The sequence below is a fragment of the Diuraphis noxia genome, unplaced genomic scaffold (assembly GCF_037042655.1).
Source record: "Diuraphis noxia isolate RWA-SAM2 unplaced genomic scaffold, SU_Dnox_SAM2 contig0003, whole genome shotgun sequence".
NCBI classification, from domain to species: Eukaryota; Metazoa; Arthropoda; class Insecta; order Hemiptera; family Aphididae; genus Diuraphis; species Diuraphis noxia.
This window is the reverse complement of record NW_028301713.1, coordinates 31,272,396-31,288,285: the sequence shown is the minus strand read 5'-3', so window position 1 is coordinate 31,288,285 and position 15,890 is coordinate 31,272,396. Positions and strand designations below refer to the sequence as shown.

The following is a 15,890-nucleotide window of genomic DNA, read 5'->3' as shown; positions in this document are numbered from 1 at the left end:
GGCCGATCCGTAGTCTTATTAGTATAACTTCGAATTTTCTAGGAAGGTGTGTTGGATGAGGCCATGAGAAAACATCTTGTTTAATTTCGTGTAGTTTAGTGCACGCGGAAGAATAATATTATTATAGTACCTATTAATAGCCCTTATTTTTTATGAAAATTCGTACTTCACATTTTTTGATTACTAAATAGAAAACTAGAAAATATTATTTTTTCGAAAATTTGAGTTGTATATTGGACATACAGATACTACCTATAACCTATTAGTTGGTACCTACTTATATCTAGTCATTCTAGTCTGTATTTCAGATTTCTACAGTCTTATTTATTAGTATTTAAATAAATAAATAAGACTGAATCTGTAATACATCCGTAATACACAATTCAAATTTCGGACTACACAGTACACACATTATGTTGGGCCGTTGGGGTTCATTATAAAATAGGTATTAATAACAATAATAACATAATGATGAAAAATATTCACAGTACAATATTAATGTTCATGAATAAGGTTTTAGTACAATAATTATGGAGTTGCTGAACACATTTGGCGACACTGAAAATGCAGCTGTGAACGACCCGTTATGTTTTTGTTTCTCATTTTTTTTTTTATCATTTGCAGTCGGTCCGTGCGTCTCGTGCAAGTGTGTTGGTGTAATTTATTTTTTTAATTTTTTTTGTAGTTTGTTTTAAAGTATAATAATTATTATTGAACATTTTTTTTTCTTGTTGATTTCTATTTAAAATGTTTAACTGTTAAATGTATAGTGTAGTTGTTTAGGTCTGTGTTAAAGTTAATAGAAAATTCATTAATCGTGTAACTCTGGTAATAATATTTTCATTTTCCAATGATTATTATGAATCAAATTTGGATCAGCAGATATGTTTTTAAACTTAAGGTAAGGATTTTTTTTTGATAGTTGTTATTTGTTTACAAATACCCCAATAACCATGTATTGTGTGTAAAGTATTCTGTAGGTACAGAATATATTTTAGTAAAATAGGCGATGTCTGTCTGACAACAATGGTATTGCATCAAAATATTTTATAATTACTCATATTACTTTTCTTTATACTTGTTAAAATTACTAGAAGGCGATTTTATGTTTATTTCAATTAAAGAACCCTATGGTTCCTATGTTAGAATAACCGATATTTAGGTTTATTAATAGGTGTAGTGATTATTCAATATGAACCTAATAGCACAGATTTAAAATTAAGTTGGTATCTAAATTGTTTTTAAGTTGTACTTCAATACCAGGCTACATACAATATAGGTTATAATAAAAAAAAAATAACTTGTTACATAAAGTAAATAGGTAAAAGAAACTTAGTTTCAAACTAATATTTGCTTAGATAAAAATATTTTTGAACATGTTACAATGTAAATAAAAGTTATATTATCTTGGAATACAGTTATAAATTCAAGGTAATTTTCATTATTTAGCAATATAGCTGTGCTAGTATTTTCACTATTGAATTAAGATACTTGGTACTTGTTAAAATAAATAAATTCATTAAAATAAACATAATATTTTCCTCTAAAGACAGTATGCTGTTCTTAGATTTTCTAGTTATTACCCTCGTTATTACCTATATGCCTATATTAAGTACCTAATGGATTAAACTGTTAATGATCTTCACAATTAAGTAAGTTAATGATATTTAGTAACCTCATTTGATGTTGAAATACTTATACTCAGATAATTTTAGCAATCTTTGGTATCTTAAATGAGTATTTAATTTAATAATAAAAATATCAAGTGGAACCTCGATAACTCAAATCTGTTGGTGCGAAAAAAAAATTTGAGTTATCAAAAATTGGACTTAAAGAAGTTCTAGTTTTCAAGGTTATACTGTATGTTTAACTAAGACAATGATAAAAAATAAACATTATTATCGAGGGCTTCTTATAGGTTTTTATTATATTTTAATTTAAAAGCGAGTTATGAGTATTTTAAGATATACAAAAAAATTACAATTTTAAAATACTCATAACTCGCTTTAAAACTAAAATATAATAAAAAGTTTATGAGAAGCCCTCAATAATAATGTCACCTTTAATATTATAAGAGGTCAATTCACTCTAAATTTTTAATTCATGGAGCTAAATGCCCGGCTAAATGTGATCTGCTGAGCTTAAAATTTGGTATGTTACGCCTCTTGTAAGACGGGGACAACACATGCGGGTATAATGTTCTCTTAAGATACCAACTAAAATATAATGTTTCATTTAAAATTTTATTGAAATGCAGAAAATTGAAAAAACTGACACCCTTAATCTAATATTTTATCAAATTAAGAAGTATATTTTCAGACATTACCTATTAGTTATTTGACTTTTTCTGAGATATCTAGTTTTAGCTGGATTTATGTCATTCCAGATTCTTCTCATATATTTTTCCTGTAAACTTCTAAGTTTATATTTATAATTCAAATAATTTTTGCAAAGTATGACATAGGTATGAATAATTTTTGTATTATTGTATTGTTACGTATTTTTATTTGGACAATTTTTAACATTTTTTTATCTCTTGAACCTTTCCACCTATCACTTAATAAAGACAACCAGCCAACCAGGAATTAGTTGGCAGGAAAAATTTATTGTTGAAAAACTTATTTGGCGACAACTGATTATTATTTATTTGTCTTTGGTTGTGTTGGTGCTAGTTTATTCCGTAATAATATAATAGAAGCAGGGCCTCCATATCAAATTCTGAGCTCCTGTATTAAATGTTTGTCCGGACCCTTTTTATTACTTCCAAGTTCCAATAATACAATTTATCATAAATTATTAAATATCAAGAGTCATAGCATTTTGGTATTAATAATGCAGTGTTTACATGTTTTATTACAGTATTATTTAATTAAAAAAATTATATTTTATAAGTTAATATTGTTATGTGTTTTGACTTTTGAGCATTGCAAAAATGCAAACTCAGTTATGATTTTGTTAAATGTTATTGTTGAAGTCAATGCATTCTCCATAGATAAAAGAGCAAGTGTCTGAAAATATCAAAACTACCATAATAATTATAGATATTATATCATACAATTCTATTTTATATTATTACCTATTTAATATAAATATACCTTAACTTTACATATTCTATTATTACTTGTATGTTAGGTATACAAATTTGAATAATTGAAAGATGAGATTATTTTTTAAGATTTAAAATCTTCTATATTTTGTATAATATAGGTACCTACAATAAATATTTATACAATTAGTTTTGAACAAAAATTTTAAAAATTTGATTTTTCATTAAAATTTGAATCGAGAGTTTTGCATAGGACTCCTTTGGTAATTCCACTGGTAATTTCTATGCCCACTTTTCTAATTTAGTATTTGGCTGATTTTGTATCGACTTCACTAGTTACTGTTTATATTCATTATAATACCTATTTATCGATTTTTCTAAGCTTTAAATTTATAAAAACTGGTAGAAATAATTTTCAGTTTTTTCTTATAGGTTCGATATTTGAGTATATAGGTTTTTATGGAATCGATTTATCCATTTTTTTGAAAACAAATTGGTCTTGGTAAATCAATAAATCCCATATTATTCTTGAATAATTATAAAACCAAAAAGTATAACGTTTTTTTTATTTTTAAGACAAAATTATAATTACAATCTGTAATAATTATTTATAATCAGTAATTTTAACAAATTAAACTAAAATATTATAACATTGTATGACGTGTGGAGGGAGGCCAGCCGGTTTGGAAAGCCTCCGACTTTGGAAAATGAACGCATTATAGTATTTTATAGAATTTTTAACTAATAAATTTTACGAGGTATTAATATACATATTTATACATAAGAGAAACATTTATTATTGGAGTATTGGCGTAATAATACAATATAAAGACTTATATATCTTAAAATACTCATAACTCGCTTTTAAATTAAAATATAATAAAAACCTATAAGAAGCCCTCGATAATAATGTTTATTTTTTATCATTGTCTTAGTTAAACATACAGTATAACCTTGAAAACTAGAACTTCTTTAAGTCCAATTTTTGATAACTCAAATTTTTTTTTCGCACCAACAGATTTGAGTTATCGAGGTTCCACTTGATATTTTTATTATTAAATTATATAATTTTCAATTTTAGTAGATAACCAGTTCAAATAACTTTTGGGTATTCCCTGCATTTAAGCAGCTACTAATTAAAAATAAAATAAATAATTAATAATAATAATTCATGTACCTATCTAAGTAGGTAGGTTCATCAAAATTAGATCTATTAGATTATAATATATAGATAACCACTAATTTTAAATTAATAATTATTTTAGTATGGTATAATTACATAATTAGTTCAAAAAAGAGATAATTTTGGAAGTATTAATAGTTATTTATTATAATATGGTAAATTAATGTTAACATAACATTTATCCATATATAAATGTCTGATACTTATTAGTTATTACTTATGCTGATACTGAACATGTGTGAAGATCGATTGCAGAAAGTACAATGTGTACAATTCGTTATTAGCACAGTTCGCTAAACTAATAATGCAGGCTCAATGATCGAGCTGAAGCTAGTAAATATATTTTATTTTTTTATTTTTTTTTTTTAGGGGAACCCGCGGCAACATAGGCCATTGGGTGTGGGGGTGGTACGGTAGGAGTTATTTTTGTATACATGTTTGTAGGTTTTTGAGTTGGTAGGGTTGTAACACGTGTTTGTGTATGTGTGGTGAGGATATGTTGCTAAAAATCCCGGGTGGTCACCCATCCGGGAGCTAGCAACTGCGGCCGGTACTTACGCTCAGTGCGTTTCCGCAGATAGAGCGTACGACCGCGCCTCACCAAGCCACGTAAATATATTTATAATTTTTGTTTTTTTTACAATCATAGCTTTTGCTAGGTATTTAAAATCTATTTTACACTCTTAGTTTAACTTAAATCTTATAAGTTATATTAAAAAATATAGGACAACAATTAAATCACATACCAAAATGTATCATATCTGTAGATGTAGAAAGTCTGAAGGTCGGAAAATCTACGAGAAAAAAACCGAGGAACTTAATCTGCTGTAAAGTAGTTTTCGATAATTTTCACGTTGTATATTTTCATTGAATAGAATATAATGTTAGTGTTGAATTATACGATAGTTCAAAAATAAATTTTGAATAATGATATCGAAATTATGATTTTGAGCGAACTGATAGCTCGATAGACCCCTTTTTTCAGAGTTAGTTTTTACATAAATCATTATGTAAATAATATATAATCATTATCAATGAATTTGAAAACTAAGTATTTTCATTATTATATATTGATATATATATTATATAATATATAATATATAAGTATACTAGACAGTAGACGTATATCTGATTTGTATTTAACTCGTCATAACATATTTTACGATGTTATAACATAAGGGTAAACCGCTACATAAAATTGTTGATTATATTAGATTTCCAATGATTTGTACACCGATTTCCTATAGAAATTAAATCTTATAATAACACGGTCACACGGAGCTGTAACTCGAAAATGTCTTGTCTATAACTTTAAAATATGTATTATTTTTAGTAAAATATTTATGCTTTAAAATTACTGTTAGCTATTGTGTACATAATATTTATTTTGATATTATCATCTATTATTAACTATTAAATATTATTATTAATTATAATATTCTCGGTAATATTATATTATAAAAAAGTATATTGTATATTATGCGTTTGAATTTTCTAACTTTTCCCCCATTTATTTTTTATCTTTAAATTTTTTGTCATGTTGCCAACATTTGCAGTGCTGACATAACAGACTTAAGTAAAAATAATTATACATTCCTGATTGTCTATGTTCTGATACTAAATAATATTTTGTACCAATGTATAAATATGGAGTAAAAATGTCTGAAAATTCCTGTACTTATTTAATTTATTTATGTTATTATAATATTATCTTTTGATACAAATCAACAAGTAAATTTAAACTTATCACTTATCACTGTTAGGTTATACTTATGACTTTATGAGTTTCACAGTTTCATTATATACAACATACGTGGTATACAGTGGTGGTATATACACCATGTTATCCGATATTCGTGAGGATTTCCGGCAGTATTTGTAAGATCTATCCCTGTCTATAGGTTGCATAAAGTATCGAATGCCTGCATGTACGAGTTGTAATATTTGAATAAATTAGATTTGGTTAATCTTAAAATTATTATAAATAAAATTTGTCATTTTTGGAGATGTGCAATAAAACTTATATTTTTTTCTTACTTCGTCTTAAGATAATATTGATTACTGTAAGTAATCAATTTTATTTAAATACAACATTATTATAATCAATTGTAAAATAACATATAAAATAACCAAACAGGTATATTTGTGTATAGTGTAAAAATGCTTTAAAACCATGACAAATGTTATAAGTTTATCGTAATTTATTTGAATTAAACCATTCATTAAACATGCATTATTAAATATATACCTAATCGAAATAACTAAATTGATCAACTTTGTTTCGTTGATGACCTCTAAGCGACTAACATAAACCTCTCAACATCATTTTTTAGTTCCACTAATGAATAATGGATGGTTTCTTCACTCAAGAATTGACTATTTAATATAAGCCACTTGCTCAGTTGCTGCTCGTATTGTAAAGTAATCATTTCAAAGATCATGCCTAATAAAGGTACATGATGATACTTTTAATGGTAGACTATCGTTATATTAACATTTTTGAAAGATTGCATACATTTTAAATTTAATATTTCTAAGCAGAATAATTGTCTATGAATTTTAATTTCTAAAAATCTAATCGTAAAGTATTTATTAATTTATTATATAACATAATATAACTAAACATTAAAAGCAGTTCAGTGCTATAGTTATATCTAAAAAAATGGGTTACTTAAATTTCATTGGAACCTCCATTCTGTTCCTTGTTGTAATTTGATCTGGTTTAAACATCACTGAGTCAGTTGCCTGCACGTTTATATGATAACGCACGTCTCGAGATTTTTCTACTTATTATTTTATTATTGCTATTACGACCCAGTAAAAAATAAAACCTAGTGGGCGATGCGCTTATTATAACTGTATTTCTGGTATTTAATATACAAGTCAATATTATTTTACGAGCATGCTTTGCTAGTATATTTAATTTATTTACATATAAATTTCGATTATTATTGACTATTGTACCAACTTTTTGAAAAATAAAAATTTAATTAATACAAACTATTAACTGTCTCAAGAATTAAGTTGTATAGTATTCATACCTACAAGTTATTACCATAAATAATTTAGTCTTTAATATGTATTATGTTAATTCAAATAATGTAATTAAAATATCTATAATTGTTCTTTTTACAGATCTGTATGCATATTACTGATAGTGCTTGTTTATACATTTTTTCTAACCCAATGTATTTGTTATTTAGTTTCATGATGATTCAAGTTCACATAATCACATATCTTTTACTTTAATATTATTTATTTGCTGAACAAATTAACAATAATACACTTTATTTTTTAAAATATATATCTTAAAAATATGGTACGGTAAAATAATCAATTACCTATGTGTTTATTTATTTTTTAATAATACTCTTTTCTATAAGAGATAAGTACACCCATACGTGCAGTTGTCTCCGCTATACAAATGTACAACATAGCAAATTGTGCATTCACAAAAATCCATTTTACTGTTATTTTTAAAATTACAGTGAATTAATCAATAATAAAAATTAAAGATTTTTATCTAGGACATCTTGGAGGTTTTTATTTTGATATTTTAAAAACAAGTTACGAGCTTTTTAGAACTGTAAATATTTTGTAAATTTTTAAAATTATCTTAAATTGCTTTTTTAAATTAAAATATCAAGAAATATGATAATAATTTTACCTTAAAAAAAAATTAAAATGGATTATGCAATAAGCTATGTGTGCAAGACTGAGACAACGGGTGTGCAGTGTGCTCTAAAATTTAAAAATTGAATTTAATCTATTATTCACAAATGTTATCTAATTATTCTTTTATTATAGAAACAATATAAACATTTGATTTAAATTCTTATTTTTAAAGAAAAAAATACATTTTTGCATTTTTGGATTTTATATTATACAAAAGCCGGAAGGAAGATATGGGTTGTTTAACATTACTGATACATACTTCCGGTAACCATGATCATATCCGTCCAATCCACCTATCTCTATCGAGTGATTATATAGAAAAACATTGGATTGTTTTTAAAATAGTCGTTCGACTCGTTTTACAACGTAGTTGGATTAAAACTGTGCGGGCGTGACTGGTTCTATATATATATATATAAAAACATTGTTATGAAACGTAAAATACTGTGTCTAAATACAATCGCCATGTGTTTAACCTATAATACATATTTGGCAAGTTTCTCACAGCTGCACTTTAGATGAAGGACAAATTGATATTATAATTTAAATTATAACTGATTTTTGGCTAATTTGATTTTATACTTAATTGTTGATCACTTATTGTAATATATTTTAAATTAATAAATATTTACAAAATCAAAATTAATTTATTGAAGGTAAAATAATTGAGTTATTCACTCAAATTAAATGTTATGCATGGTAGACGGTAGTGCAGTTGTATAGTAGATATTTTTTTACGTGTAATTGAATATTAAATTTAGAAATAGAATCATTATTTATTGAATACAATTGTAAATATAATAAATAATTAATTATTTGGTAAATATACTTAATATTAAATAGTCACATATAAATTTAAAAGCTAGTTTACTCTACTAGAATAACATATACCGATCTAGCTGTTGAAGCCTTTACTCTTAATAATAAAATAAAAATATAACATAATATATTGTTTAGAAAGGTAGGTAAAAAACTAATAAATACCTATAGAAAAAGTTACTAAAGGTCAAGCCATGGCCACGGACGAATTTACGAACTCTGTTTTGGTCCTTATATGGCCAATTCTAGTCACTTAAATAAACAGTAAGTGGTTTTCAGGTGTTCCTAACATTTATAATTTTATGAAAAATTTTGGTATCATTATAATTTCTATATTTCTATTTGAGTATTAATGACTTGACCTGGAAGCAGTGTCACGAGTTTGTCCTACTATAGATAGTTCTTTGTTCCTTTTCTATACTTTAACATAAAAATGTTGATACCTTTAAAAAAAAATAATCAGTTATTTGTTTTCTGTTATAAAATTCATTATATTATTAGTATACAACAACATTTATTTATGTGTATAAAATTAATCAAAATACAATTTATTTAATTAAAATCGTTAGTAAAATCTTGTCTAATCCCACTTATGTTTGTAATGTTCTTCTTCTTTCCTCCTTTTCTCAGCCCATAACTTTACATTATCTTCAGAGTTGGTAGTTTTCTGAATAAGATAAATTATGGGCGAAACAATTACAGTTGCTCCAATGAACCACGGGAAAATCTAATGTTTCTCTAAGTGTAGTTTGAATGGAAACTATACAACTTTAGATGTGAATACATATGTATGGAAAAATCATCTTACGACTTTTCACCATCAGCCATTGTATTTTTTTTATTCTTGCAGGAAATAAAAAAATCTATAGACCTTTGAATTCAAGTAACAATTAATCAGGTCATGCAAGAAAGATGCAAATGACTAATTTATAGATATCATACTTTAATTATAAGTTATTGAAAAAAAAAAATTATGTTTATTAACAAAAATACATACCTGAAAATGAGTAATACTTATGAGTTTTGCACTGTATGTCTGTTATACGTTTATAATGGTTTCATTTAAATTGATTGACATAACATTTGTACGTTATAACCATAGTAACAATGTAAATCGCTAAACTTATTTCTTCATTGAAACATGTTTTTATATACGTAACTTATTGGTATATCCTGCGTATAATTAAAAATTAGTTATTATACTATTATATTACCGCGCCTTGATATTCATAGTTATCAGTTTATCATTAATTACATTATTGAACTGAGTTTATATTGTGTTATAAATTATAATAATTATCATTTATGCAAATATGTGTCATGTGAATTGTATTAATATTATGTTAATAGTGATTAGTATATCAACAATGATTCTAATAATAACAGATCTTGATAAAATTATTAGACAATTTAAAAATAATGATGTTCTTCTCTTCTTTTCAAATGATAATTCTATTTTTAATTTAATATTTCCACATCTAGACGATTGTAAGTGTTTGTATCATTATTTAATACTTTAATAGGTATAATATTTTATAAGTGAAAATTCACTCTTCATATCATTTCCAATTTTCTGGATTGAAGAATTGTTTTCTAATGTTGTTAGTTATTACATGATTTGAGTTTTTTTATTTTGACATAACAATTGCAAATTCTCTAAAAATAAAAACAACACAATGATGAAAATTAAAAGATGTCATTTCTATACATTATAATCACAACTATAAAAAAGAGAAAGTGGGTTCACAATTCGGACTGTTAAACATTACCGCTTTGCTCCGTACCCTATTCATAAATAATGTAATTATTACATTATGTACATTTTAAATTTCCTGATTTTCTATTTTTTTAAGTTTTAATTTAAAATACCAATTTTAAAATTTCTGTTGATATTAGTGAAATAAATAAATAAAACTATATGTAAAACAAAATAAAATAAATTTATTATATTATCATGTTTAGTAGTAGTTATGTTTTATAAATTGGATTAAAAAATTTAACTTATAATAAGTATATAATATATAAATCATATCTCATGAGGGATACATTTTATTATGTCTTAAAGCAGTAACTTATTTTACCAATAATGTTCAAACTGTAAATTAGTAGAGACATTTCAATTTATTGTCATAATAATTATCTGTAACTATAATTTTTACAATAATTGATTATTACTACTTATCAATAGTTAAATAATATGTTATATTAGAATATAATAATTATGATGTGAGACATGAGTATAATAAAATACATAGTATTCATAAAAAAGGTTTTAGTAACCATTTTAGGGACCTGTGTTTTTGTGATTATCATGTTTTAATTCTTATTATTACTTGTTGAATATATTGAACACCTTAACTATATTTTTAAACACAACGCTTAGAATTTAGTATTTCGTCTAAATTTCTAACTATCGCTGTAGAAATAAATTCATACATTTTTTTTGTATTTATGATAATGGAAATTGTATTAAATTATCTGTAAATTATTTAAAAGACTTCATTATTTTATGTTTATCTAATGTTAACAAAGAGGAAATTCTATTGCGGAAACGTTTTACAATACAAATGCTAATGTATGAAACGTTTGTAAGGTTTAAATTCATAAACCACGGTTCTGGTTACTATAACTAAAGCCTGCTAACACTGGATTATAGCGTATACAATGATTGCCAACGTTTAAAGATTCGTTTAGCAAATAGTCTGAATTTCTCCGTCATCAAACGTTTCAAACGTTTACCGCTATAGAATTTCCTTGAAGTAAGGATATATTAATAGTAAGTATAACGTAATCTAATCTACTAGGGATCAAAATCTAATTTAATTATTGATTGTTGTTATAAAATATTGAACAACAATTATTTATAAATAAATGATTTTGAGTCTTATTTGTATAGTATCTTAATATGTACGAGTTTCCCCCTATGAGTAGGTACTTATTATATACCTATATATTTTCCTCAGCTTATGAAAAATTATTTTTATGAGGATATATATATATCATGATATAAAAAATGTATATTATATGAATTATAATTGAACTGTGATACACTAACATAAAATAGTTTCAGTATCAGTTATTTTCTGTGTCTTTAATATACCTAGTACCGATAGACTTACGGATGATTTTACTTGGGTCTTATTGTATCAGCTGTGTATTTATAATAGAAGTAATCACTATATAATATACATATATATATATCACTATATCACTATATCCATCATTTTAAGATAGGTAAATTATAATATAATACACAAAATATAACGGAAAACGTGGCAATGAAAAATTAAAAAGTTATTTGGATTCAAATTAATTAACTAATAATCATAAAAATAATATTGACATTTTAAACATTTTAAAAACAAAACTACTTGACTTAAATAAACGATATGTTGGAAGCCTTTTATTAAATTTTAAAATTTTTTGACCCAACCAATAACATTTTATTGACCTTAATAGAAAAAAAAACTAACAAAGTTGAAAAATTAAAATGTCAGTAAACAGTTCCAAACTAATCAAAATATTTTTAAAATTTTATCAAATATAGAAAATGCCTATATAAACATTCAGTGAAAATTTAAAGTCTGTATCTGCGGTCATTTGTTTTAGAGTTACGCCAAAATAAGAAAATCGCTAAATGAGAAATCTAGTTGTAAAAATCCATTGTTGTAAAAACTTAATTTTAATTGTACAATGTGAAACTTTTCCAGGCTAATGACCTCTGCTGTCGAAGCCTTTATTCTTAATAAAAAAAAAACTTAATTTGACTTTCTGGTGGATTTTTTTTTATGTTAAAGATTGACAAACTTGTAAGAAATCTTGTAATAAATTTTTATTAAATTATAAGAATTTTTTATGAATTTCTAAATAAAAATAATTTGCGAATTTTCGTCATTTTTACTTATTTCATCAAAATTCAAACTTTGAATGCTTATAAAAAAAAATTGTGACTATGAATTTATTTTATTTTTCAACTGCTATTGAAACAATATGTTAAGAGCCTTGTATTCAATTTTTAAAGTTTTCTATCCAACAAATAAATTTTTATCGATATTAATTTAAAAAAAACTAATAATGATCGAAAATTGCATATGCCTATGAATAGTTCGACTTGGGTCGAAAATTTTTGAAAATTGCATGGTGGATAGAAAATACTTATATAAACATTCGAAGAAAATTTTATGTATCGATGGTCATTTGTTTTAAAGTTACATAGGTAATCAAAAACCAAAATCGATTTTGTCGAAAATTGATTGTGCGTAAAAATTCCTGTTTTTTCCTTAATTTTTAGTTTGTTTATCCCGATTATTAAGAAAAATATTGATATATGATATTGATAAATTTTTACTTTTAACCTCAAAAAGGACCAACTAGATTCACTTTCTGATCTAAGAAGGTACTGAAGTCGAAAGTCGAAGCATTTTTACTGCCCCAAAACGTGATGACAGACAAAAAAAATACACACACATCATAGTAAAATCAATACATTCTTCGCTCCGTTTAGAATCTAAAATGTAATTCATTTATATGAAGTTAACGTTCAATTCGTAAAAATAAATCAATAGTTGTGTTGTACGTTCACTTTTTTTAAGAAAACATGTTCATTTTCTTGTTAATTTCAAAAACCTCAAATAACATTTTAAAAAAAACAGTAGTATAAATAGTTTCATAAAAGTTTTTTATAGTTTTTTAAATAATTAAATCTTACGTAATAATATATTTTTTTTTAATATTGAAACTTTGTAGGGTTATAATTTATAATAATATATTATCCAAATAGATTATTATGATAAATTAATTTTAGAATAAAATACCTATGTTTACTTAAAAGTAGGGCAGTAGAAGTCGATAATTTATTAAAATCAAAACCCCAAAGTAAAACCTACAATTTTAATTTATTTTGTTAGGTAATTTATAAATTGCAAAGTACTTTAGGGCTTAAATATTGTAAAATTTAAAAATTATATAGATACCTCAATATTATAATAGTATAAAACAATATGAATACATTACAAAAGATTGTTAGCAAGATTATATTATCTAGGATTAAACAGATCCTTTATTTATATTTTATTATATGTATTTTATATTGATAATATGCTACAAAAATATTTTAACTAATAAACTGATGTCAATAAATGAACAATGAATTATATAAAAACTGTGAGATATATATAATATATAAAATATATATTGGGTGGCTCTTGCTGTTATGTTTTCCTGTGTTACCTACTTGTATAATATTATGGGCTATCGATAAAACAACGGCCCACTCATAATTATTAACCACATGTAAACATAATATAATATACAATTATTCCCAATGGCCGATGTCGCCGAGGGCTTATTCTTAATAATAAAAAAAAAAAATATATAATACAATTATAAAATATTATTGACTTAAACTAAAATTTTTTATCGTGAATTAGGTACTAACTACCTAATATACAATTATTTTTTTCATCTTTAGAGTATAAGTATTCCAATTACCAGAAAATGTAATAAAGTATGTCCGTTAAATTTAAAATTAAATTACCTACTTTTTTAACGCCTGTAACCTTTATAAGCTGTTGTCCTATTCACTATTAAAAAAATATATGTATACAGGTGTCCCGCGAGGATTTACCCATTGTGATATCTCCTAAAATATGAAGATATCGAAATTCTGGTTTTGTAATAAAACTCTCAGGAATAAGAACAAAAATTATTTCATATTTTAATGTTTTGGTAAAAAAAGTTTAAAATACATATTTTTATTTAATTATTTCCAAAAAAAATCAACTATAGCCATTTTGTAGAGTTTATTTTTATGAAAATATTAACGTTTCAAAATTTTATTTTCATTATTTTCTTCATTTAATTTTTTTTTTGTTTTGAGAAAAATTACGAATTATAACACCATATAGTGTTATCAAACATGTAACACGCTACGCCGCTCGCATTCTCGTACGACCGGCCTGGCGGCCTAACACTTTCAATGTGCCTAGTTATAATCATATTTTATTTCTTCAAACCTAGAAAAACTATTAAAAACCAGGAAATAAATGAAAATGAAATTTTAAAACGTCAATATTTTCAGAAAAATAAACTACAAAATGGCTATCTTTAATATTTTTGGAAATAATTAAATATAAATATATATATCTTAAATTTTAACAAAACATTTAAATTAAATTTAAAAATGAAGTAATTATAGTTCTATCCCTGCAGCGAGTCTTATAACAAAACTAATATTTTTGATATCTCCATTATTTCGTGAAATATCACAACGGGGAAATCCTCACGGGACACCCTATATATATATATACCATATATACCATAGTGTAATATATAATATAGTTACTTGCGTATAATGCCTATATTTAGGTAAAAACCAATAAGTGTATATAAACATAATTGTTATTTTGTATGTTAATGATTCATACGAATTTCTTATAAGTCATTACTAAGTTGGTAAGGTTATGCCTTGATATTGATGCACAAAGTTTGATTTTATGTTGCTTTTATTATATATTTTTTTAAATCAATCAAATCCTAAAGTATTAACATTCTCAATGTAATGTAATACAGACACGCGGTTAATACATCAATAGACAACAATCATCAACACTACCAAGTCTAATTTTTAATCCAATTAAATGTTTCATTTTTTATGAGACAATTGTTTATGAAAGCGTAAGCTATATATTATATTGTATTCGCTTGTCTTTCCATTGATTTGGTTTATATTTAGTTTATTTAGTTTATTATTTTGGCATGGTTTTATATTTTGGTAGATTGACTATAGTTTTAAAAGTAACGGCACATAAATCTGTGTTTTCTTTTTTCTATAACATAGTTCAGTCGAAAAGAAATGTTCAATGTATATAATGTATACTAATACACAATAGGGAGCCATATGTTTTTCGTATTTGGCGAACAGAGAAACCTAAATTTATTGAAGTACATAATGACGTTAATCTCACGAATTAAATAAAGATTAATGTGCTTTTTTTTAAATAAATGTTCAAAGACTTTTATCAAATCGATTAATCTTTATTGTTTTTTATTATAGCCAAATGCTACGAAAAATATAAAATAAACTATATGCTATTTACACACTATGTCTTGTGTGCGGGAATCATCACCGCAATCGGAACATGTGGTCCAGAGACCAGGTAAATTTAT

The 15,890-nt window shown here is 24.8% G+C and overlaps 1 protein-coding gene and 1 pseudogene across 1 annotated transcript in view; one reads left to right on the top strand and one right to left on the bottom strand.

Annotated features, from left to right (window-relative positions):
• Nucleotides 1–615: 615 nt before the first annotated feature.
• The window catches only part of LOC107163268 (uncharacterized), a 23,541-nt gene continuing 8,266 nt past the window's right edge, over nucleotides 616–15,890 (top strand). The window contains exons 1-2 of the mRNA XM_015510599.2: nucleotides 616–901; nucleotides 15,778–15,880. Coding sequence (XP_015366085.2) covers nucleotides 15,826–15,880 — 55 coding nt within the window. The 5' untranslated portion in view covers nucleotides 616–901; nucleotides 15,778–15,825. The remainder of the gene's footprint in view (nucleotides 902–15,777; nucleotides 15,881–15,890) is intronic.
• On the bottom strand, nucleotides 9,304–9,608 carry LOC149057226 (uncharacterized; annotated as a pseudogene).